General features: G+C 40.3%; 1 protein-coding gene across 1 annotated transcript in view; it reads right to left on the reverse strand.

Moving 5' to 3' along the window:
* Positions 1-27,198, reverse strand: part of ANO2 (anoctamin 2) — a 138,548-nt gene that overhangs the window by 69,394 nt on the left and 41,956 nt on the right. The window contains exons 10-14 of the mRNA XM_053942726.1: positions 19,136-19,270; positions 16,083-16,243; positions 12,285-12,367; positions 6,121-6,132; positions 1,056-1,139 (exon numbers count right to left, since the gene is read on the reverse strand). Coding sequence (XP_053798701.1) covers positions 1,056-1,139; positions 6,121-6,132; positions 12,285-12,367; positions 16,083-16,243; positions 19,136-19,270 — 475 coding nt within the window. The remainder of the gene's footprint in view (positions 1-1,055; positions 1,140-6,120; positions 6,133-12,284; positions 12,368-16,082; positions 16,244-19,135; positions 19,271-27,198) is intronic.

Genomic DNA, 27,198 nt, shown 5'->3' on the forward strand with positions numbered 1-27,198 from the left:
TATTGGACTTTTACAGTTCTTGATTCCTCACTTGGAAGGCCAAGAGAGCTGTACAATGTGTAAGACTCCACAGTGCTCTGTGAGTCTCTGCTTATTGGGCAAGATCAAGAGCACACTAAAATAATTGAGAATCTTTCCATGATCTTCTGTGGAGTTTGGTTGGGCACAACAGGTAACAGGCACACTCACTGAAATGAAAGATTCCCTGGAAACACTTTACAGCAGTGGTCAGCAGAAGAAAGGGATAATAAAGTTCTCCACAAGCTAAATTTCTTGGACCAAACCTGAAAACTTGAAAATTCTCTCCTTTGGATACTGATTCTCAACCTGTAAGCAAATTAAACTGTTTTTTTTCCTCCTTGGAAGCAGAACATGGTATTGGAATGTATTGACTTTGCTGGCACACGTGGAATGCAGGGAAATGAGCAATGGTTAACCAAGCCTAATGGACCAGGACTACATAATTTGTGAATGTTTAGAAAAGAGACCTCAGTCAACAATTTACAAGAGGAGATTGATAAAAAAGGCTTTGTTCAAAAAAGTTTGAAATAGCCATAAAAATCCTGAACCCGTTTCAGTCTGAAAATGATCTACTGACTATTTTTCCATTTTCCTGGAAATGCCATTAAAACTTCACAATTGTGTAACTGCAGCAGCACTAAAGACACCAAGGCTACCTTTGGAAATGAAATCACCATAATAAAAGCTGCTTTCTTCATTATGCAGAAAGTACTGTCATTCTGAGGGATGAGGGATTGCTATAAGAATTCTGTGATGATTATCTGGGGAATCAGGCACTACTCTACAGATTAGATCCTGAACCACCTGTCAACCCCATTTCTATGCAAATTGCTTTACTTTGAAAGACATGGCTTCAAAGCCCTGCAATGGCACTGCAGGCCTGCATTTCACCACACTACCACCGACCAGCTCAAAAGACTAATTTAGAGCACCAAAAAGTGCCTTTTGCAACTGCTGAGACACAGACAAAAATATAATCACAACATAACAAAACACAAATCCCACATAAATGAAAAGAGGAAGCTGCATCTCACCTTGTCTGTACTTTCTGTTGTGATGTTCTTATTTTTCAGCTTTTTCTGCAGCAGTTTGGTTTCATACTCTGGCCTGGGATGCTCCTGAAAAAGACAAAAACAAACAAACAAACAAATGTGATTATGATTAAGAGAAAATCCCCAAAATTTTTGGCCACATTCACAAACAAAGCCATCAAAATGATTCCACTCCACACATCTTTTGGACTAGGCTGTCAGATCTGGCCGAGCTCCCCTAATCAATAACTTTTCCATGTGCCCTTGCAAAATATATTTTTCTTTCCCAAATCAGAGCATAAATTAAACTAGGTGACAAAAATTTACCAGGTTTTTCAAGTGAACAGTTCACAAAAGAGAAAAATATCATGCATCTCCTCATTCCCACCAAGTTCTGAATTCATTCAGAGCTGGAATTTGGATTGACATCTCCCACAAAAAAAAGCCTATTCCTACAGCATTGATCATATAATCTCTCTTTGCTATAATTAGAACCTTTGCATATCAACCCCATCCAAAATAATGGGTTATTAACATTTTTTAATTAATCTGATAGTCATGAAAAGAACAAAAAACTATTTTAAATTCATACACATCAGCAATAGAATGGGAACTTCACCAGAATTCCTTGAGAGATACAGGTGATATTCATTTTCTGTACCTGTGACATTTTCACCACAGCAGACACAAACCTCACCATTCTCTGTTGCATGTGAGAATATAAATGCAGTGAGACCTCCAAACTGTTTTTTTATCCTGATAGTGAGGTTTTCCTAACACATTCAAAAGGTATGTGATAAAGTATTATTTAAATCATGGATTCTTGGAATAGTTTGGGTTGGAAGGGTCCTTACACCTTGTTCCAACCCCCCTGCAATGGGCAGGGACACCTTCCACTGTGATATGTAAATGTTTTTGGTTGTAAGGAATGGCAAAAGTCACAGGGTCTTGCAAACAATCGGAGAGATTTAATTATTAATTGCACACTTGGCATGGAAATTGGTGTGTAGTCTCTAACCTACTATAAAAGAACATGGCAGTGGGCTTTGGATAAAAGAATGAGATGAAAGGGAAGAGAGGAAAGGAGATTAATAAGAGAGAGAAAGAGATGAGCAGCCCTAATTCCAGTGTTGATCCCTGATGGGGTGATGGGATGTTCAGGATCCTGAGGGGTGCCACCTAGGCGTGCTGGGGGTTTCCCTTTCAGGGATGGGTTTCTCCCCTGAAGATAAGTTTCTTGCTTTGCACACAAATAGGTATCTTGAACCCTCCATCCTTTCAGACCTTTCTGGAAATGGGCCAGGAGCTTTCACAGGTCTTGGGTGTTCTTGATCCCCTCTACAGTCCATGCCCACTTCTTGGCCTCGTTCCCACACTTTTTTTGTTGTGCCTCTGTGGACTTGACCAAGATGTTTGCCCCAGAAAAGTGCTGCACTACCTCCACATGTGCCCCTTCACCAGTCACGTTTTGTTCTTCCTCCTGGCATGCTGGTACCAACAACCCTTGCCTGTGTCTACCAACAATTCTTGGTTGGCTCCGTGGCTATCCCAGTATCAGTGTTTGAGACACACTCAGTAGACACTTCCCTTCCGGGTACTACACAAGGTTGCTCAGAGCCCCATCCAACCTGGCCTGGAACATTTTCAGGGATGGGGCAGCCACAGCTGCTCTGGAAATCCTGTGCCAGGGCCTCTCCACCCTCACAGGATGTCTTCCCAATATCCAATCTAACCCTGCTCTCTGTCAGTGTGAAGCCATTCCCCCTTGTCCTGTCACTCCAGGCCCTTGTCCAGAGTCTCTCTCCATCTTTCCTGTGGGCTCTCTTCAAGCACTGCAAAGCCACAATGAGGTCACCCCAAAGCCTTCTCTTCTCCAGGCTGAACAATCCCAATTCTTCCCAGCCTTTTCTTGTAAGAGAGGTTCTCCATCCCTCTGATCATCTTTGTGTCCCTCCTCTGGACAACATGTGGAACTCCAAGAAATAGGGAGGCACAGGTAAACTCTAACATTAATAAAGCTGATCAGTCACAAAAATGGTGGTAAGCAGGATGAGAAAATGACAGAGAAAAATACAACAATAAGCATTTAAAGTTGCTGGAGTCAACACCTGTGTCCTGATGCTTCTTAAATTTTTACTGGCTTCTCTTAATTTGCATTATTTGCTACCATTCTTCCTTACATAAAGATTCAGAGACTGGATGTGACAAACATCTTTAGACTTAAATGAAGAAAGAATGAAGATATCTGGCATGGATGGCTACATGAGAGGAGACAGCTTGATCAAAGCAGGGAAAGGAGATAAATGAAGTTGTAAGAAACTGAGGAGATCTAGATAAACTATGCTACTGCAGACCTGAATTCGTTCTCTTCCTTTTTTACTCTTACTTTCTGCTAAGCAAAGCATTCTGGGATAGAGGGGCAGTCTCCAGAGGTCAGAGCAACTTTTGAAAAGTGATTTGAATGAGAACTAGGTGAAATAAAGAAAATAAATGCCAAGCAAAACATTGGATGCTAAATTAATTTTTGCTATTGACAATTTTGCTGTGAGTGCATATTCTGTTCAAATTTGGCCAAGTTATCTTTAACTTCCCTAGTAAGACATTCCAGTATCCTTTAAACTGCCTTTCATACACCTACACCTGGACTGGAATAGTAGTTGATCCGTCTTTGTTGAATTTGCAAGTCATCTTACCCTTGCCTGAACAGACCACAGAGCTCCTGGAATGCATTTTGTATATATTCCTTTTATGAGTATTTTGCACAAAATATTTCTTTACAGTCCAGACTTAGGGATGTTTGACCCATGTGAAGGGACAATTTCACTCGGCTGTAAAAAGAGTGTGGTTCAGAATCAATTCTTTGTCTGAAAATGGGAAGAGTTGTCCTACACTTAGGACAACAAGCTAGAAATAGTTGTGATGACTTCACAAAGGCCAAATGTCCATGTAGGGATAGATCTGAATCCCAGGATGCTGGAAGTTTGCCAGTACAGCTGCCAGACACTTATTGAAAACCGTGTGAGCCAAGGTACTGCGAGGCCAAATGAGTGTTCTGAGTAGAAAACGATAATTCCCATTCTGAAAACAAGGAGCCAAAACATGAAATTTCTACTCAGGCAAAACTCATATTGACAGTGGGAATTTTCCCTGAGAGTAGTCTCCAGAGTTTGCCTCAAACATACACATGTGTATCCACTATCCATCAAATTAAGCCTCTGTAGATAATGATCCAGTTTGATAAGAATAAATAATGTGAACCCATCTCTCCTTCATTTCCCTTTGATTTAGAAAGAACGTGATAATTAAATTTTACAAACATGCATGACAAACACATGGAATGTATTTTTAAAAAAAAATTAGAACCGTAGCCACTATCCCAGATTTGACAGATCAAAGGAGTTAACAAAAAAAATAAGCCATATACTCTAAGTAAAGGCAAAGACCCACTGCAAATTCCTTGAACATCCTTATGCTAACATCCTGAACACAAGCAGAGCAGCTAAGCAGTTCACACTGATGGGAAGTAAGGTTTCCACAAATAAAAATTGGAATGACCCAGCTGCTGCCCCAAAGCAAGATGGAAATGTGGAATGAGCAGAACAGAGAGCCCAGCTGTTCTCTGCTGCAAAAGAGTTAATTATTAAAAATCAAGGACTTAAACCCTCCATTTCTTATGATGGTGACATAAGATGCAGGGATGAGAAGTCTAGTGAAGAGATTGTCTTTCATACCAAGGATCTGTTTAGACTGCCCTATTAATGGGATGTTTGTCAAGGAAAAATAGTTTCATATGACAGGACACTGGTAGACGATCACAATCTTTTTAGTCCAGATCACTTTCAAAATAACTCTGATAAATGAAAAATTAAAGCAAAAGTTTGAATAAGTCATGTAGCATGAACACAAGTTTAGGGGTGTTAAAAACTACTGAGCAAGTATACAGAAACTCACTTATTAAAGATATTCTAGAGCAACATAAAACAGAATTCATCAAGAGAAACAAGAAGGTTCTATTATGGGATTGTATTTGCCAGACAGAGAGAGAGATTTTTTGCCTTTGTTTGCTTTCACTGAGCAAGAACAGTGGTAATGCTTTGGGTAAATACCTGTAAAACTAAATTTTAAAATTTGGCCTCATATTTTGAAGCTCCCTTAACCTAGGACCAAACAACCAAATGCTCCATTTCAATGGCAAATAACATATTTGGTGGGTAACTGTAGCAGAATATAGCATCATTTATGCTTGTGCATTACACAATTCAAATCCAACCCATTTAAATACTCCTATACTGATGAGTGGATTTGTGTAAATTGTAGAATCACAGAATGATCTCGATTGGAAACAACCTTTAAGATCATCCCATTCCAACCCCTTGCCACGGGCAGGGACACTTTCTACTGGACTAGGCTGCCCCATCCAACCTAACTTTCCAGGGAAGGGGCAGCCACAGCTTCTCTGGAAAACCTGTGCCAGGGCCTCAGCACCCTCACAGGGAGGAATTTCTTCTGTTATCCAGTCTTAACCTGCTCTCTGTCAGCGTGAAGCCATTCCCCCTTGTCCTGTCACTCCAGGCCCCTGTAAACAGCACCTGATTCCATATCTTGTGTGTTCTCCAAGGAGCACATCCCTGGGGAACCCTGCTTACCTACCTGTATCTCCTGTGTCACTTGAAAGGAGGAGAGGAACAAAGAAAGACCTCGAGGTGGTCCCTGTTCCTAGTGGAGTAGTGCTGGATAAAGCCAGATTTAACCTCCCTGAACCCAGGGGAGGGAAGAACTTGTGCCACCCCAAGTGACTCAGCCTTTGAGTGGCCCCATCCCAACACCCCAAGGAATCAAGTTACCAATTAAAAAAATCAAACACTTATGAGTCTTGGAGAAAATTCAGTTCTAGAAAGGACAGAGTAGGCCATTACAACGGAAAAGGAATCAATGAAAGTAAATGAGAGCAGGTTGATATGTCTGGTAGAAGAGAAATAAAAGAGGAAAATGTACTGAAGGCCCAGGATATTCTGGCACATCACTGGATCACACACATCACTGAGAGTGAAAAAATGTAACCACACACCTTTACCAACTTCTTGGAAAGCAAAGGAATTTTCATCTGACTTTGTTCTTACAGTTTACAACTTTAAGCATGTTTAAAGTGTGCCTTCATGTGTAATCATTTAGTGGAGGAATAACTGGTACTAAACAGTTTCCCCAAAGAGCTGAGGGATAACATTCATTCTTCAGCATTCCTTCCCCAACTAGCCTAATGAAACTCTCATCCTCCTTAAAGACAGGACTTAAATATAACACTGAAAGGATTTGTTTAGAAGAACAGGGTTAACCAAGGATCATTAACTAATTAGTGTTAGTAAGAATTTAATGAAGGCCAGGGAAGATTCACAGGAAAGAGTAATGAAACCCCAAAAAGGTTAATAAAAAAGCATGCAAAGAATTTTAAAAATATTTGGAAACATGGACCCAACAGGAAAATTAAAATAGTTATGGGAAAAATGTAAGATAATGCATCTAGAGAAAACAATCCAAACTAAAGATCTCATTGGCACAAGAAACTTGAGGATGCAGAAAGGAGAGATTTGAAACAAGACAAAATAGTGTAGCTACAAATTCCCCTTTTACCAATACTGGACACTTTTTCCCAAGTTATTTTATTGGAGCCTCCTCTTTGAGGATTTTATCAAACAAATCTATCTTTTGCTTTGTGGCTTAGTAAATACTATTAAAACTGTAGAAAAAGGAGTCTGCTCCTATCATTTGCAAGGTGGAAGACAAAGTGAAGCCATCAAATTGATCAGATCAAAATGAATTTTGAAACCATGGTAGAGAAAATAAATCAAGATCAAGTTAGGTGAGAATGGAATGTACCTGTAAACATATTTAATGTCACCAAGTCAGCTTGCTTTTTAATTTTGTTTCATTCTCTTTTACTCAATCTACCTTCCTTATTAATTTGTCTTAACTCAGCAGTAATCCACAGTGACCTCAAAGACTTGCCTTAAGGGTTCAATAATTATGGGTTTTTTTTAAACTCATCAAATAGCAAAAGGAAGAACCAGACTTGGGGAATTAGATCTCAAATAAACTAAAGTGGTTGGCAAACATTTTACAGAGCACAGGATTTTAAGTTGAAATTAAATGTTCCTAAGGAAGAGAGACATCCAAGTTCCTCCCTATTTTAACAAAACACTATAACAGCTTGACTATTTGAGCAATACCAAGACCCATGAGTGGAGACTCCTTGGCATTTCAGTTAATGCAGACTCTCTGTCCATTTGACTTCCAAGTTCTTGCCCAAATACTAAAAAATTCATCTTTTCTAATTGTATTTCTATTTCAGTTTGCACGGGATCATTGGCAAAATGTGGGGAAAAAAATGAAAGCAGAAACATCCTGAAAATACAATTTCTGAAGATTTATGGGAAGGCAAGAGCTTCTACTGCCCACATCATTAACTGGAGTCCATCTACAGACTTCTTCACCAAGCAGAAGAGGGTATGGATTCTCCTCTATTCCTGGTTTATTGATGGTGATGTTCCTTATTACACACTCTGAACAAGAATGATATGCACGACCTCTTTCATTGGGTTACACAGTCACACCTGTGTGGCAAGGCGCATTGAGTGGAGGAATTTCAGGAAGAATTTCTTCACTGGAAGGGTTTTTAAAGCACTGGAATGAGCTGCTCAGGGAGGTGCAGAGTCACCACCCCAGAACACGTCCAAGGAATGACTGGACATGGCACTCAGTGCTCTGGCCTAGGTGACAAGGTGAGGATTGGTCAAAGGCTGGACTGGATGACCTTGGAGGTCCTTTCCAACCTAAAAGATTCTGTGGTTCTCTGTGTGTTTATGCACAGTGTTCACAAGGCTTTGTCTGCTCTCATGGTTCTGGTCAGTTTGTTTCTTTTCTTTCCCTCTCCCATCTGTTTATTGGATGCTCTATTGTTTTTCAACACAGTTATCTGTTTTCCACTTGGTATCCAATGCTTGCCATTCTTTCTGTGGATTTCGGGTGTCCAAACACAAATTCTCTAAGTCTCTACAGTTGCTAGCTGCAAAGATGCATAGAAGCCTTTGGCAGTCTGCTTTCTCAGACTGCCATTACCAAGACATTTACAAATAAATAGAACTAAATTAATATCTCGTGTGACTCTTTTGAAGCAAGAGATTTGGCTTAGTGTGTTTAAAGAAAGCAATTTACTGAAAGGTTTATAGTCAATGTCCACAAAAATTACACTGAAGGCATTTATTTCAATATAGTTCTCACAAAGTACTTGCCAGCTCTTCAAATTTATGGTTGTTTTTCTCCCTGCTTTGGTTCTGTAACTTCCCTTCCTAAAGAAATGGACAATCAATAGCTTAACTCCATCTAGTCTTAAAACTCGCAAACCTCCTGAGCTTCTTCCTTGCCCCTTTCTTGCTCTTTTAAGTGATCCCACTTCTGGTTCTTTCTGGCCTAACCTGATCAGACACAATTCTCCCTTTTCCAACATAACTTTCAACACTTGTAAAGACTTCACCGTCACTGAAACCTGATGCCAGTAACTTTCTACAGACAAATTCATCTTCATCTTTATGAATCTTATGGATAAATGTGAACAAAACCTGATCTGACTTTTGGGGTTTGGTTGAAGCACCAAGTGACACGAGATGACACAGTGCATGATTTTCTACATGTCATGTCAAGAGACTTGTCCGTTATTCTTGTCCATTATTCTATTTCTGGATATACCAGAAAATGGCCAGATAGGAACAAGAATAAAGAGATACATAGAAAATCCTTCCAGTACCAGAAGGGACCCTACAAGAAAGATGGAGAAAGAGACTCTGGACAAGGGCCTGGAGTGACAGGACAAGGGGGAATGGCTTCACACTGACAGAGAACAGGTTTAGATCGGGTATTAAGAAGAAATTCTTTTCTGTGAGGGTGGTGTGGCTCTGGCAGGGTTTCCAGAGGTTTTCCAGAGAAGCTGTGGCTGCCCCATCCCTGAAAGTGCCCAAGGCCAGGCTGGATGGGGCTCTGAGCAACCTGGGATAGTGGAAGGTGTCCCTGCCCATGGCAGGAGGTTGGAACAAGATGATATTTAAGGTCCTTTCTAAAGCAAAGCATTCTGTGGTTCTATGAGTCTCTGGAAATATTTAGGAACTAAGACTGAAAGAGCAGATGCTTGTTCATCTTAAACAAACAAGGGTGACAGAAATATGATATTATGTTGAATTATGCTGAAAAGAGGACAGAAGTAATCCTTCTCTTGATCTTTGAAAGATAAAATGGGAAAAAAAAAAAAAAAAGAGAAAAAAATTACCATGTAGCAAGGAGATTTGAAAACCGCTAGGAAAAGCTTGTTAGCAGTACAGATAAAGAAGTATTAGAGTAGATTAACTAGGTAGGAATTTAAATCTCCACTTCTGGATTTATTTAAGAACAAATTAGACAAATATCTCTTCTTAATGATTTAAGTAGAGTTGATCCTTCAAGGCACAAGGGATGGCCTCTCAAGGTCCATTCCAGTCTTATTTTATGATTCCGAATTCCTAATTCTTCAGCTTGTGCTGAGATTTATCTGGCACTCCTTCACTTGTCATAAACAAAGGATGCTTGCTGATCCCATAGTTCCTGTCCACAGACTTTTACCACTTCAGGCCTCTTCATCACAGGACCTCACAAACCTATAGATTCTTTCACAGCACTTTGCAAATATTAAGCTAAACATGAGGATTTTGTACTGTGAGTGATGAACTTGAGTTACAAAAATCACAGAATCACTAAGTTGGAAAAGACCGCCAAGATCATCAAGTTCAGCCCATGCCCTGACACCTAGACCATGGCACTGAGTGCCATATCCAGTCTTTTTTTAAACACATCCAGGGATGTTGACTCCACTACCTCCCCGGGCAGACCATTCCAGTACTTTATCACTCTTTTTGTAAAAAAGAATTTTTTTTCCTAATATTCAACCTATATTTCCCTTGGCGTAGCTTAAGACTGTGTCCTCTTGTTCTGTCAGTTGCTGCCTGGAGAAAGAGACCAACCCTCACCTGACCACAGCCACCTTTCAGGAAGTTGTAGAGAGTAATAAGGTCACTTCTGAGTCTCCTTTTCTCCAGGCTAAACAGCCCCAGCTCCCTCAGCCATTCCTCACAGGGCTTGTGTTCCCAGCCCCTCACCAGCCTCGTTGCCTCCTCTGGATGTGTCCAAGTGTCTTGACGTCCTTCCCAAACCGAGGGGCCAGAACTGGACAGAGCACTCCAGGTGTGGCCTCACCAGTGCTGAGTACAGGGGGAGAATGACCTCCCTGCTCCTGCTGGCCACACCATTCCTGATCCAGGCCAGGAGCCATTGGCTTTCTTGGCCACCAGGGCATACTGCTGGCTCATGTTCAGCTGGCTGTCAACCAGCACCCCCAGGTCCCTTTCTGCCTGGGCACTGCCAGCCACACCATCCCCAGCCTGTGGCGATGCAGGGGGTTATTGTGGCCAAAATGCAGGACTCGGCACTTGGACTTATTAAACTTCATCCTGTTAGACTCAGCCCATCCATTCAACCATTCCAAGTCTCCCTGCAGAGCCCTCCTACCCTCCAACAGATTGACACACAATCCTAGCTTAAGTGTCGCCCGCAAACTCACTAATGAAAGACGCAATCCCTTCATCCATCTTGTCAATAAAGATATTAAACAGAACTGGTCCCAGTACAGACCCCTGAGGGACACCACTGGTGACTGTCCCCAGCTGGATACAGCACCGTTCACCACCACTCTCTGGGCCTGGCCATCCAGCCAGTTCCTAACCCAGCACAGAGTGCTCCTGTCCAAGCCGTGGGCTGCAGCCTTTCCAGGAGTGTGCTGTGGGTGACAGTGTCAAAGGCCTTGCTGGAGTCCAAATAGACACATCCACAGCCTTTCCTGCATCCACCAGATGGGTCACTGGCCATAAAAGGAGAGCAGGTTGGTCTGTGAGCATCATCCACATCATAACAGGAGAGAGAGTCATGAAAAAGCTGAGGAACAGATACAAAAGAGAGGAGGTTGTTGCCAAATCAGCAGTGAAGGAATTTTTCTGCATTACGGGATAGTGATGGAAGAAAAGGAATACTGGACCGTGCTCTCTGTTCTCAGTGTTATCTTTTTGTTTTATCCAAATATTTTGATCTGGGAAATAGGAAATAGAGGAATAACATCACTACCATCCTATATCATGAAGTCCATATGTCAGCTTGTTTTTCCCCTATGGTATTTGCTCCTATTATAAATCTCCTGTTTGAATTGAGCTCACCTAGCAGGGCTAAAGACTTGTAGGTGGCCTGTTGTTTAAGGAACGATGCTGGAACATGAAGAGAAGAAATGGATTCAAATCCTCCCGGCAAACCAAGACGGTTCTGAATTACAGAATATGACCCTGTTCTACAGACATCTCAGCATCTAATGCCAGGAGAAAGTCCAAAGTCTACCTGTTCTTCGTATGATATTTATTTATAATTTTAGTAACTGCACTCTCTTTAGTCAGGGTTAGAAATGAATCCTTGGATGAGAGAGTCATTAGAGCAAACCAAAGGATGGAACTAAGAACAAAATTAGGGGCATTATAAATACCAATAAAAAAGTATGCCTCATTTTCAGTTACTTCAGGTTATGGCTGGAGACCCCATGGCTCATTGGAAAGCTCTTTTTGTAGAAATACACACCATTTATTGTTTTGAAACAGCTCTGTTGGTGAGCACCTTGAGGTCAGGATGGAGTACCTAACGCATCATAGATGTGACCCAGACCTCGATGCAAAAATTGTGACCTGTGGCTGTCATCATCACAAAGAATTCTTGTTATACATAATGAAGTAACATGACAAAGTATTTATTCATTGTCATTGTGTTATTGCACACTGTATGATGGCATATGGGCATTCTCAGCAAAACATGATCTTCTCTTACCTTATAATCCTTTTCAACATTCATTATTAACTTCAGAACTGGAGTTTATAATTTAACATTATTAACTGAAGTTAATAAGTTAACATTATTAACAGCTGAACAGTATGATATAGGTGAGGATTTCCTAAATAAACATTGATATTCAAGACTGTATCAGTTATAGTTCTTTATCTAAACACAGTCACAAACTGCATTGGGCTGGAGAACGCTAGTGAGACATCTATACATCAGTGCTTATATGATATGCATATATAGAACAATTAACACAGTAAATTAGCCCAGGGAAAGGAGACTTACCTCTTCTTCTTCCAGTCCAGTTAGATCCCAGAAGTAACTCAATCTCATCTGCAAACGCTTCCATTGTTCAAGGAACATGGTCGCTTTAAAAGGAATTAAACAAATTTAAAAATTTAAAAAATGAGTCCAAATCATTGTAGCAAATGTTTGTGTTACTTGTAAGCTTCAATTGATATTTGAATCCCATCATGCTAGACCCTTTAAAATTAAGAACTAAAAAACAGCCTCAGGCCCTGCTTTAAAGAAAGAATGCAAGCAAAACACTGGGACAATAATCACTGTCTTTTAAAAATAAAATACAGAAAGATGGAACATGGGTTGTCCAGAGCCAATGTTAAGTTCTTGTGGAATAGAACTGAATCCATAACTGCGGGTATCCATGGAAGACATCATCTTTCTTAATTCACCATGAAGCATTCTGAGGTAGGTTTAGCCTCCTACTGAGATAACTAGGATCCACAGCAAGATGTAGAAAAAGATATTTTGAAATATATTACAATGGTGTAGTTAAATGCTTTTTACCCCTATAGACATGGTGATTTTGCCCTAAAGGACTGGTCCCTGGTTCAGCCTCCTGCCTCTCCTTTTTTACTAATAAGAAGGAACAGATATTTTACTGTTGTCCCATATTTACAGTCTCCTGGCTGTCCTCTCATAATTACTGTTTCCTCAGTATAGCCCTTTCCCTAGTTGCTCATAATTAAAAGCTATACCTATAAACAACTGGGGGCACTGTTTTCCATTTTCTTATGCTTCACCTCACTTTTTCAGTGGGTGAAAAATACTGTTAGATCACTTTGAACATCTTGCGCATAGCCCCACAAGACAGATAGCAGTGGAGAATCAGATCAACTTCCCTTGACTGCATCTAAACTGTCAGATAACACTGAGAAAAGTGGGAACTATGTGAAAATAACCTGCCTCTTACAAATCATAATCTATCCCAACAGTTAGCTGCAAATATTTTCTTCACAGGTATCATCTCCTCATATAAGAAATAAATATAAGTTAAAGATAGGACTGGCAGCACACCGAAAGCAAATCCAGATATTAGCAACAAGGTTGGTATCTGTGTTCCTCCCTTATAGAAGAGAGGACATATAAAAGCTATATTTAGCATGGTTTGAAAATTCAAGGGTTTTTAGATATCCTAAATACAAAAACATTTGGTTATTTTATAGGGTGCTATTACTCATTCCATTCTTTCCTGTTATAAAAAAACTCAGTTCCACATTTAGCTCTAAGAGAACCTACTTGGCTTGATGCAGCAGCTGCTCTGAAATCAGCACGTCCGCACTGACTTACACCAGCAGAAAAACTAAACTGACAGAGAGGAGGTTTGGATTGGATATTAGGGAGAAATTCTTCTTCGTGAGGGTGGTGAGGCCCTAGCACAGGTTTTTCAGAGAAGATGTGGCTGTCCCATCCCTGGAAATGTCCAAGGCCAGGTTGGATGTGGCTCTGAGCAACCTGGGATAGTGGCAGGTGTCCCTGCCAATGACAGGACAGTTGGAACTGAATGAGCTTTAAGATCCCTTCCAACCTAAATCATTCTGTGATTCTGTAAAACTTCTAATAAAGGCATCTGACACTGAAATTCATCACCAGAACACCAGTATCACCAGAACACCAAGCCCAGTCAGCCAGGCATTACTGTGAATATGGACACTTGCAGCAGGACTGCTGGAATCACAAAGACACTTCATGAGGAATCAGGATCAGCTACTAAAAGCATGATTCCTTTGGAGATATTTACCATAGAAAGCCTTCTGCTTTCTGAAGAATGGGAGAAGACAAGCAAGACAAAATAATTTCTGTGCACAACACCCTCATGAAATGAAGCTGGCCCAGATCACCTTAGTTTGCTCTTTTAAATATACACCTGGAATAGGTGTGTGTGTGTGTGAGCTCTGCCATTCAACAGACTGAGCTCTAGATATAACCAGCACAGCCTCTAGTAGTAGGGCAGCAAAATCTGGTGTAATCTAATACTTAATAGGAAAGCTGGGCAGAGTTAGTAAAGGCTCCATTATTTCGCTTTGCTGCTCTTTGTGTGTGCCGGCTGCATTTTCTTGAACTGACAAGCTCAGTTATCATGGTCCCAAGAACAGACTTTTCTAATCTGTGGGAAACATTTTTTTGGAGGAGGGCTACAGATCTGAAAGAATTTTGTTATTCTTACATGCCTTTTTTTAAAAGCAGTGCATATGGAACTTTTTGTCCTGTTCTGTTCCATAACAGATTCTACTAATTTGTCTTAGTGCAAGGATATATCAACATTTTCTTTTGCACGTTGCATTGCTGATACTAAAATACAATTGTTCTGGATGAGGTTCAGTGGCAATTCTCATTTGCATAGATGCCAGTTTACAGTAGAGTTTCTTTGTCAGGAAAATGGTATTTTATTTATCTTAAGCTTCACAGCAGCAGGTGACAATCTGCCAGTCTACCCTGTAATCTGAAGTGGTAAAATGAATTCTTCTGATAGTCTATAAATTAATCCTCTTTTTTTCTATTTCTCAGTCATAATTCTCTCTAACGTTTGCTCTAGGGCTTCCAGGAACTGGTAAATAAATGCTTCTTGCTTCCATTATCTGTTCTGTCTGCAAGTTCCTTAAAAACTTTCTGCTGTCCTCACCCAATGCCAAGCCACCAATCAGTCCTTTCTAAAACAAGCTGTAAAATCTTAATAGGCTTGCAAAGAATAACACACTAGTTGCTGAGGGATGGCTATAATGGAATAACATATTTGCTCAGTTTCATATTAAGATGATAATTTCATTTTGGGAACAATGAATAGGGAAATAAAAAAATCATTTTACAGTAGCAATAACACATTTAACTTTCACAATAAACAAGCCCTAGAGTAAAGGAGAGCATAATACCAGCAATAATTCATGCAGGCACAGTACACACACAGAGCAGAGGTGAGGCCAGAAACAATAAGAGTAATACTGCAATGCATTAATTTATGTTTATGAAGTGGTTTGATATCCTCATGGAGACAGGGATATTTACCATTAAAGAAAAGCAAGCTTGTTTAAATGGGATATTCTAAAATATATTAAAATTAAAATATTCCCATTGCTCTTGGAATCCCATAAAGTTTTGATAAAATTATGTGACTGAATTGTCCCACAAGGTAGTGGGACTATGCTTAAATTAGACCCTTTCAGTTGTCTGCTCTGTACCAATTCTCAAATACATTCTGTCTCCAAATGCAGAAGGTGTTAAAAGGGTGTGACATGTTGATGGAAAATAAAGATAAATTAGCAAAAACATGGCAAAGTTTAGAAGTGCCTTTAATGGCATAATTTCCTCTGTGGAGAAAATGGCCTCAAGATGTGCCAGGGGAGGTTCAAGTTAGACATCAGGAAGAATTTCTTCCCATTGGTATTGGGAGGTGGTGGAGTCACCATCATTGGAGATGTTTAATAAACACCTGAACATGGCACTCAGTGCTCTGGTTTAGTTGACAAGTGGAGATCAGTCAATGGCTGGACTCGATGATCTTGTAGATCTTTTCCAGACTTGACAACTCTGTGATTCTAAACACAGCAGTAGAGGAAGAAAAAACATTTTTTTCTTCCCTGAACTATACAACTCCATTTATTCCAGAGCTTGCTGTTGACAGTGATATTGCTTTCCCCAGTCTCAACACAAACAGTTCTCCCTGGCCTTCTAATGATTGCCAGCTTCCAAAAGCCATAGGGATCACATTCAATCAAACAGCACTTTGCTATGCTGTGAAGAGTCCAAACATCAAACGGCACTGTTAGCTTGCAAAGCTATACTCACCCCAGAGAGCCATAAAGATGGAGAAGAAAACCGTGGCAGGGTTGTCAAACAAGTGACTTGCTCGAGCAGTGGCACAGGCAGAGCTGAGGTTCCAGTAATCACAGAACTTGTCACACAGGGGGCACATGGTGAAGGCATTGCGCTGGTCACACATCTCTTTGCTGTGACAGACAAGGGCACAGGGTCGTCTCAGTATCCCAGCTCAGAAACTGTGGATGTGCAGTACTGATATTGAGCAGCACATCACAGCTATTACAAGCTGTCTGCAGTATCTGTGGCCTGTACTTGCAGAGAGCAGGAGCTGTGTGTTTTCTCACGTCCCAGATTGAAAGGCAAGATGTATTCCATTTGCCATCTGTATGGCAGTTGTCTCCTGTTAAGTGGGCAGTTGTTTCTTATCTCTTTCACAACCAATTTTCCCTCCCAAGAGACATCAGCTGATAATGGGCCATTGAATGTCACTGATAAAAACAGTAACATCTCATTGTTAGATGCTCTGCCCAGAGGGAGGAGCCAAGCATTCCTACCTGGATATAATCTGGGTATTTGGGACACCAGCCTCAGGCTTTTCTGCTGGATTTCCAGGAGGACTGCAGCCATTCCAATTTGGACTGCTACCAATACCCTGACCAAAAAGGGTGTCAGGTTCTCTTCTGACTCTGTTAGTGGTTTTGCTTTTGTATTATTGCATGTATTTTGTTTTCTTTTTCACTTTTCCTAAAAAATTGTATTTCTGACTTGGAGTCTCTCACTGGTTTTGTTTTCAAACCAGAATACCTCAAGGTTCATTGCCTTTTCATGGATAGTAATTTTGCCTATTCATGGATAGTAATTTTTGAAACCCTTATAGGCACCTTGCCAACAGGAAAATGATGCAACACTCAACCAGACTGATCACTGCATTGTATTAGGGAGTTAAAGAAGACAACATCACTGAAGATTGAGGTTAACCACACTAAAAAACCAAAATTCAAACACAAAAGTGGAGTTTGCATCTCTGCAGTCAGTTACATGATTTGATACAGATCAGATTTAAATCACTGAAAAAAAAGACTGAAATGGTCTCAGAGGAAATTCAGCACTGTTGTTAAAATATACATTTTTTTATATGGTGGTACAAAAATATGAGAAAAAAGATATTTTACAGATTTTAAGATCTTTACTATAAGGTTGTTATTTTGATTCTCAGTTTTATTTGCTATGTATGTATTCAGATTCTAAAAATCTTTGGAAAAAAACCATTATCAGTATCACTTTAACAGGCCAAACACTTCTTGTCAGGGCTGAGAATGCTTTCAGTATTTTCCATGAGGTTTGGATGTGAAAGCCTTTTGTACCTGCACAGTCTCACTTAGGTGAACTGAGTAGTGTAAATCTCAAATGTCCTTGCCAGGATCATGAGCTGAGTTGCCACATTATTTCAATGATAGCTGGCATATGGTGATTATGATTGCTCCTATATGGACCATCCTGAAATAGGTTTTTCCTTATGACTTCAAATGAAAAAAAAAAAAAAAAGGACAAATCAAGCTGTATTATGAATATGTTTATATTATATGGTTTGAAAAGCATGCAGCTGTTTCCAGCTCTCACGTTGTTACAGTAATTCTCTATTTCAAAAGGCAGCAGAGGGTGCTGCAGATACATATCATCCATAAATCTCACTACAGTTTAAATGTTAGCACAAGCTTTCACCCCGACAAGCACCAAGATTTATTCAGATCAAGCTAAGAAAACAGACCCTGCCTCAGATGTGGTGCTGTTCATCATTTACTTATCAGTAACCTTGTCCTACTGCAGTGATTTTAAAAGCTGTCAGTTCAGGGACTGGCATGAGTGTGATCAGAATACGAGTACTGCAGTATCCTGTCTCCAGCAGAAATCGGACACAGACAACTCACAGGAATGATTTTTTTTTTTTTTTTTCCTACTGGGAAGTAGACATTAACATCACAATGTCACTTTGGCAATTTTTGTGTAGCATATTCCCCTCAGGATACACAAAACTCAACATTATTTTTGTCTAGAAGGGGAACCCTGTGAAGACTAAATATAGAATCATAGAATGGGTTGCGTTGGAAGGGACCTTAAAGATCATCCAGTTCCATCTCCCACCATGGGCAGGGACACCTGCCACTATCCCAGGTTGCTCAGAGCCACATCCAGCCTGGCCTTGGACACTGCCAGGGATGGGGCAGCCACAGCTTCCCTGGAAAACCTGTGCCAGGGCCTCAGCACCCTCACAGGGAAGAATTCCTTCCTGACATTCATTCTAAACCTGCTCTCTGTCAGTGTGAAGCCATTCCCTTGTGTCCTGTCACTCCAGGCCCTTGTCCAGAGTCTCTCTCCATCTTTCCTGTGGGCTCCCTTCAGGCACTGCAAGGCCACAGTGAGGTCACCCCAAAGCCTTCTCTTCTCCAGGCTGAACAATCCCAGTTCCCTCAGCCTTTCCTCCCAGCAGAGCTGCTCCATCCCTCTGATCCCCTTGGTGTCCCTGCTCTGGCCTGGCTCCAGCAGCTCCCTGTCCTTCCTGTGCTGGGATCCCAGGGCTGGAGGCAGCTCTGCAGGGGGGGCTGAGCAGAGCAGGGCAGAGGGGCAGAATCACATCTTTTGATCTGCTGACATTTGCCAAGTCTTGTAACTATTGTTCATCTTACTTGTACAAATGGCCTGATTTTAATGGGAATCAAGTGTTCCAAGAGTTGTGGACAGTGTTTGCATTAATTTCAGTGACTTTTACGTAATGACTTTCTGATTGAGCAGTGAGCCGTGTGCAATCATAAAAAGCAAATTAATTTCTCAGAAAACGAACTCAATACACTGGACTCACTTCACATTTCTGTTTCAGGAAGTGAGACACTAACCAGTCAAATAAATGTGTGCCCTTCAAATACCTCTTCAATCCCTCTGTGTTTGTAATGATCACAGGGCTGGCAATTATACATCACTGCTCTTCAGACAAGCTAAAACGGTTATTCTCACTACAGATTAATAAGAAAAAGCACAATCTTATAATTTTCAAACAAAAAACCATGGATCACAGATAAGCTTACCTAGGAATGTCACTTTCAATGGTTATACATCCATATAGAAATACAATAATCCCAACTACTGAAGATGGAATGAGGAATTCTGTGTATAAACCCAGCCATGCAAAATAAAGTCCTATCTTTTCTCCAAAATACTTCCTGAAAAAGAGGAAAAAAAAAAAAAAAGAAAAGCCACATGTCAAGGATATAAGTTTAAAATGTGTTTTACAGCTACTAAAGAGTACCAGAAAGTTAAAATTCAAATTGTGAAAGACATGAATGAAAACCCTGAGGATCTTGAAGACAATAGGAACAAATGAAGGGGATGATTTAGCCATTTGTCAGTTTGGGCTTCTCTGTTCTGCAAAGTTAAAGACAGTCCTGGATCATTCTCCTGAGCTGAAATAAGCAGGTATCATTGCAATATATATCTTTTCAGAGAAAACTGTGGTCTTCGCATCTCTTAAAAGAAGTCAGTGAAATAGGAGGAAACATTGGAAAATACTTGGCGCCTCAGAGGAGCACATTAATTTTTGCCTCTGCTGTACTCCTGGATTCAGTTAGTGAGAGTCATAGAAATAACATCTATGGGACCATACTGACAACATCCTCTAGTATCTTAAAAGATGACTAATCTGGAACTGCTGCTAAAGGAGGAAAGTTTACTTGCACACTTAGCACTGTCTTTTCAGAAAGAATAATTTTGTCAGGTTAACAGCCCCTGGACAGCTGGTTAGAAAAAACAGTGTCTGCTCTGAGGAACAGCCCACTGCAGATGTTGATAAATAAGTGGTAGAACTCAGCCCAGTATCTTCATGAATCACACTGCAAGAAGTAAACTAAGCATGGATGAACCTCACTGATCATTCCAAAGTACAGTTAGGAGTGATTACAAATATTGCAAAACCCACAGAGCTTCAGAGAACTCAAGAATTCACCAAAATTTAGATAAAAACCAACAAGGTTAAAAACATTTCACAAGCCAAAGAAGATGGAGCAGTGTTGGACAGAAAGCAGCTACAAAGAGAGCACTCAGGGCATGACATGGAATGTGAGTCAGCAGCAAAAATTTGATAGCAGCAAAAATTAAAATAAATGCATGATGTCATGTCTAATAAAAGAAAGACGACGTCCTCATAAAGGTTGAGCACAATCCCAGTTTGAGATTTATTCTGATCCCATTTACCTTAGGAAAGTTTTATCTAAGTTCAGCACCCCAGATTTATATCATTCCTACTGAAAATGCTTAAATGAGACTTTTGGAGGCTCAAACTGAAATTTTCTACTCCAGAAGCTGGGTCTAGGGGCCAGACATACCATAGGAGAGACAGGGCAGGAGTGCAACCATGGCAGAGAACCAAGGGATAGCAAGACAAGCCTCCACAGTCACTTCCAGCTCAGATGAAGTGGATAAGGGAAGCAACAGTGAGGGATTTTTATTACCACAGATCCTGCTGTTGTTCTCACACCATCACAGCTGCAGCTAACTCTGCACTTCCAGGCTCTCCCATGGAAAACTGGCAGTGCAATCCTGCCTATTTTAGTTTTGCCTTCCATGAGTGCTTCTATTTTCTCATGTCTAACCAAATTTGCTTATGCTTTAGAAAGGATGCATGCAATCCTAAAGGGAAAAGCAGAATAGAAGCATTTAGAGGAAATACACAGACAACGTTATCTTCAGTATGAGGGAATGGCACCCAGAAGCTGGGAAATTTCAGGAATCTTCAAGGAAAAGAGTACAGCCCCTACACCTGATGCTGCAAGGTACCCGGAGCCACAAACTGTATGAGTTACCAAACAGCACAAGTGAAATCATCACAGCGTGGCTTGAATGGCAATAAGTTAAGATTTGAAGTACCTTGGGATAATGGATTTGCAGAAAATACAAGGCAATATGGCATTATTTGATATAGCATATTTTATGAAATGATAAATATAAATATTTGTGTTGCAAATATAAGCCATATACTGTGGGACTGCCCTCTGACCTGGCACATGCCAGGTAATTTTGGTGATAATTATAAGAAGAATATTTATTTTCACATTTGAAAATAAAGATATATTTTTAATATACCTGTTTGTTAATATACTATGTTGTTAGTATAATTTGTTTAATACACACACTTTAATGCACTTTTTAAAACATGAAGTGAAAGTAGGAATACTTGATTGAAATACAGAACTAACCAGAAGGCCTAAAGTTTTTATTCAAGCCTCTTGTGTGAGTCAACAAACAGCAGAAATGGTGTTGGAACAGCAGAGGATAGAGGGAAAATCCATTTGCTCTCAAGTTTCCTTCTGACTGGGGAGTGACAACCTTAAATTTGATACTAAAGCAGGAAAAGGAGAACCAGAGAGAGATTATCCTGCTAATATTTTCTTTCTGCTCCCTTGTTTGTAGAGGTGGGCAATGGGCACAGCTAGTAAAGTGTTTCAAATAGGTCAGAGCAGGCACAAAAAAAACTGTCCACAATCTAAGCTGATCAAAACTCTCTGCTCTTTTGACAAAGGACCACAGATTCGCACAGAAAGAGTTCAAATGCTAGCAGCACTAAAGAGTAGCTGATCAAGGTCAGGGAAGTTTATGGCTCAAGAGGCTTCCCCTCAAATTTTTAAGCCTTCCAGTGATAAATGTGACCTGTAACCTATAAAGGGAAGGGTTGCTATTTGTACCCATGCCAAAAGAAAGTGAGAAGAGCTCAACAATGTCCTGGCAGTATGGAAAAAATGCAGTTGTCAGGAAGAAAACTGCACTGTGTTTTGTGTCTTAACTATTTTGAAAAACGAAAATAATTAAGATGCTGTGCCCAAGCTCAGTCCACCAATGTCCCAGAAAGTGAAATAATCTGAGGAGAAGCAATGACAGAGCTTGGAAACATAATGAACAATTTAGACATGAGTTAATCAAGTCAGAAGAACACAGGACATAGCCATGTCCTTTCTTTGACTCACCCCAAGAACTCTTCTCTGGTTCCTCTGAATAGCAGTCAAGGCTCTGCAGACACCTGTGACCCCCTGTACCAACATCTACTGCCACTGCTGCTGGATTTAGTAGTAAATGAACAGAGGGGAAAAAAATGTATGCTTCAAGGGTAGAGGAAGACATAAGTCAAGAAAATGTATTTTTACACATTTTTATATTTTTTCAACAAGAACTTGGCATGTTCTCTCATTTACTTTGGGATAAAACCAGTCTGATTTTATTATCCTATAGGAATTATCCATGATTTATGCTGGCATGGCAGAAGAGGAGAATTGAGACCAGAGTCTTGACCTACCTCAGTAGCTAATCCACATCTGCCTCACATATACCCAGGCAAAGCTAAGGACTAATCCTTTCCAAAGTGTGCTCATGGATACTGCAGAATGTCACAAAAAAAGTGTGCCCCGGCATTGTGTGAGCTTTATTTCTGCATTAGGGAAATGCCCCTTTATATACACATATTCCATGGAGGCAGGGGTTATTCCCAAACTAAAGGGCAAATGGCTTTGATAAAGAATGTGTACTGCTCCTATCAGGAGCAGCACCCAAGGCTTTTGTTCTGTGTGTTGATACATTATACGGTGAAATTTTGTGCCTTTCATTTTAGAGGACTTTGTAAAGCCTGATTAAATGGCCACCTACCAAGTACTGAGTTCTCATGAACAAGAATCACGTCTTTAAGGAAAGATTTGGTCAAATTACCCATAACTCCTGAACAAGCTGAACAAGTGCTGCTCTTCCAGCAGATTATCAGAAACAGCATTAAAAAAACTCCCAACAGCAGCACCAACAACAACCACCTGTAGAAAGTGTATTCCCTCCCAGAATTAGAAGTGTTGAGAAGGCCACAGCAGAAATGTTGGCTCAGTTCCCTCTCCTTCGCCCATATAACACTTCAACCAGACATCTGCAATGTACTTTGGTCTGTCGGGTTGCAAAACCAACATCAAACAGAATAACTGATTATTAAACCCTCTGCTCGCACGTTGGTCACAGTGCTGCCGTGCCAAGTTGTGCAATTTATAAATAGACTAAGGTTTGGAGAAGGAGGGAGAAAGAGAAAAGGAAAAAACCCTTCAGTTTTGACTCTGTGAAAACAAGTGCGGGTACCTGGAATGTGAATAAAGCATGTGGTGCGTGACACACGCTGGAAAGAACTCTGGAGACGTTCAGGAACAAAGCTAAAAAAGCGAGAAAAAGGCGCTGTGGACACTGAGTCACCTAACTGGGAAATCTGTGCAGAATCCTTCAGTTTTTAAATTTCTATAGCCCACTCTAGGCCAGCTGTCACTTCATGTCTCCATTTCATTCCACCATCCCTTTGGTGGAGGAGTCGTTCAGATTCAATAGTCTCTATGCAAAATGAAACTGATTTACAGCTGCCTCTAGGGTAGGTTTCCCCTGTGCAAATGGTCAACCAAGTCACACATATTACTGATGCCTTCAAAATAAACTTATTTGCATGGTTTGGAGGTGAAATTCTGGTGTTTCAGCTGTTGGGGAGAAGGACAAGCAGTTTAGTTTCATATCACAACATCTTTACTGCCAAGGCTATTTTAAAAGTTTTCTTTCCCTGTCCAGGTGCACATTCCCTCTCTGACCCTCAGCAACAGCCCCCAGAACAGAATTTATTCTTTCAGGGCTTCTGCAACCAGAAGAAAATCTACCATTACGCTGCAGGTAGAACTGTGACTACCCTTAGAAAGTGAGAAGAAAATTCTAGCACATGGTAAGTTCAGAACACAGATATTTCCTTTGATTCTGAGATAATAGTTCCCACCATAGAAAGTTTCCATCTCAAAACTGCAGACTTCTTTCAGAAAGAGTGCTGGAGTATAGAGAAAGCCCCAGTCACTACAAGATGATCAGGAACATTACTGAACACCCCAAGATTTCACCCCAAGTAGAGCTGCCTATGTCCAAACTTTTCTGGATTTGCCATTCTTTCTTCGCTTGAAAATTTTCTCAGGGCAAGATTCAAGCATTTATTACAACCATCTGGGACACCTGGGTGGAATTACTGCTCAGCAGCAGCATTGAGGCTGCTGTGCATCCAGAGATCTTGGAGATTTCCACCAGGGTTGTGCCTGACAGCACATGTTCCATCCAGGCAGTCTCAAGAAGGAACATATCATTGCTAAATACAGATACACAGAGAGTGCACCAAATGGAGCAATATGGAAGCCAAGAAAAGATCCTGGCAGAAGACAATCCCACTTGGAACAACATGCCAAGGGACTAAAAAGCTTTTTTTATTAAAATTTTAAGAGGGGGGAAAAATAACAACTACAGAAGCTCAGATAAATTGCAATGCATCCGAGTTTGAGGTAGGAAAGAAAATGTCCTTTAGAAAGGCCAGCTGGTTCTGCATACAGAAAACAAAGAAAGAAGACTTTGTCCAAGGTAAAAGCACTTTTTTTCCCCCTATACTGGGCATAAAAATCAAGAATGTCCAGTAGAGAGTGATTAAAAATGTGGTTTTGAATGGAGTTTAGAACCTGACCCTTTTCCCCTGAAAACAGAATGAAGAAATGTGCCACCACAGCCATTTAATCAAGCCCCTGTCATTAAAGTTCTTGTTTGAAAACATTACCTAACAAATATTTGCTGTGTCCTCCAATGGTACAAAAGTTTGGAGTCAAACTTACCTAAATTACAGATATATTTCTTTCAAGGCACTGTGGAATTTTAATTGTGATTCCTTATAGGAGAAAAAAAAGTCCACTATCAAAATATTGCAACTCCATGGAGAAAAGAAATTGCGAATTTTACTTAGAGGTAAAACTGTGTTTTTCCCTAGTATTTTTGGCTCTTAAGAAAAATTACTCTTCAGCAGAGGAACAGGGAGAATCTGATGTTGTAGAGGAAGGGGATATTAAAATTTTCAAATACTAGTGTATTCAAAAACCCTGGGGAAATATTATTATTAATAATAATATTAATAATTTATTATAATAATTAATAATAATAGTCAGGATTTGTGTATTAAATGCAATTTAAAATAGCAAAAGGCCAAATTTTATCTTGAAAAGAAATAAAACTAGAACAAACCACTCTCTAAGCCTCACAGATTCACGAACCTTAGGCTTCCATTCCAAGAAATTGTCAGAATACAGCTGAAAGTGCAGACCTTGTGGTGATGGATTATAAACTGAAAAAAAGCCTTTGTTTACTGACTGTAGGAGAAAGAACAATAGAAGCATAATAAGTAGACATGTAATGTGACTGAGACAGAAATTAAGGCTGACAACTGCCAAATGGATAAGCAAACATCACAATGCTGGAGTCAGAGGCACTGTAATTGCATTCTCTTCTCTGTTCTGGGACAATACAAAACGTCAGAACAGCTTTGAAAGGATTAAGTGCCTGATTACATTATTCTGTTGATGTTTCCTGTCATGTGCTTAGTGTAAAAAAGTTCTAAATGTCCCTGAGCCTGCAGAAGCTGCGGCACACCTTGCTCAGGGAAGGCATTTTCAACAGGAGCAATGCAGTGCTTTGCCTGTCACATCCAAGAATTCATGCATAAGACAACCCATGGACACTCTGCCTCTCCTCACCTTTCTTTAGTTTGTTCTCTTTATTTAGCATTTTTTAAAAAGTCAGCAACCTTCCCAACCTGGAAAATTAAAAATCCATGGCTACCTGAGGCTAATTCAAAGCTAATGAAAGTCGATCAGAGCTTACCTGTGAAGAAGGAAGTTTCATTTTATAAACAACTCAGGGCACCAAGTGACACTCTATATAAGAAGCAATTCATTCAGTTATACAGACAATATTTTCTCTATAAGAAACAAATACAAATAAGGAGTAACCTATATCATATGAATCAGCCTTTCTTTTGGACTTTCTTTTAGGAAAGGAGGTTACTTAGTCTTTTATTTCCTATTTTTTTAGTACCTATTGCAACTTGTTTTTCTGCCTTTTTGTACTTGAACAAATGTGAGGTCATTGCATCTCATCATTTCCCTAATCTCCAGTTTCCACAAGATAATTTGCATGATTTTATTCATCTCATTTAACAAGAGTTTGAACCTCAAATACTGGCATCTTTTCCTAAATATCTTTCATTTATAATAACTAATATTTCATGAGAGTTTTTTTGCTTTTCAAGTTAATATAGCTAACCCATACTGCAGAGCCTAAATTCATTTCATGTTTTTATTTTAATAAGTAGGTCCTTGTTAGTGCTTGCACAGTGTTACTGCTGTCAGATAGATACCATCTGGTGGCTAATAAACAGATGTATCATTTCCAATTAAAAACAAGTATAAAAAATTATCTTTCAGTCACCTTGGTGGAAGGGGATTGGGTCAGGGAATACTGAAGCAAAGTGGACATCCATATGTCCGCAGGTCCTGATGGGATGCACCCACGAGGGCTGAGGGAGCTGGCAGATGTCATTGCAAGGCAGCTCTTGGTAAACTTTGATTGATGGTGGCAATTGGGAGAAGTGCCCAAAAGCTGGAGGAAAACAAATGTGACCCCCATTTTCAGGAAGGGCAAGAAGAAGGACCTATGGAACTACAGGCTAATCTACCTCACTCTCATTTGTGCCCATCACCTCTTGTCACAGGACACAGCTGAGAAGAGCCTGGTTCCATCCTTTTCCTACCCCCTGCTCAATACAGCATCAAAATCTTAATTTTTCTGCTCTCTGTACTGACTGTGGAAGTTCACAGATTTGCCATATTGAAAGCTTTCCTTAAGCTTGTTTTTTTCTGGGCATAATTTTTATGTGGCGCCCAGTTCTTAATCTCTTCCCTTGTGAACCTGGTTTTGTCCAATGCTAGAGACAAGTTACTGGATCAGACAAAGCCATGGCCTGTCCTAATATAACTTATGGACAGAGAGGATCCTCATACAAAAGATCTTAGCATGGGGGAATAACCATAAATGGGTTGGTCCTGACCCCTGGTCAGCACTCAGGAGCCAGAAAAGAACTTTCTCTCAACCCAGTAAGCCACAGTCAGAACCTTCTACAGAGACTAAGACATTAAAAGCAGCTCTACAAGAAAGATAAGCAGACCTGTAGCCACCAAATACACCAGCTGTTTTCTACTCCCTGCAGTTCCCAGCCACACACACCTGTAGATTCCTACAA

This window comes from Vidua chalybeata, chromosome 5, assembly GCF_026979565.1.
Source record: "Vidua chalybeata isolate OUT-0048 chromosome 5, bVidCha1 merged haplotype, whole genome shotgun sequence".
Taxonomy (NCBI): Eukaryota; Metazoa; Chordata; class Aves; order Passeriformes; family Viduidae; genus Vidua; species Vidua chalybeata.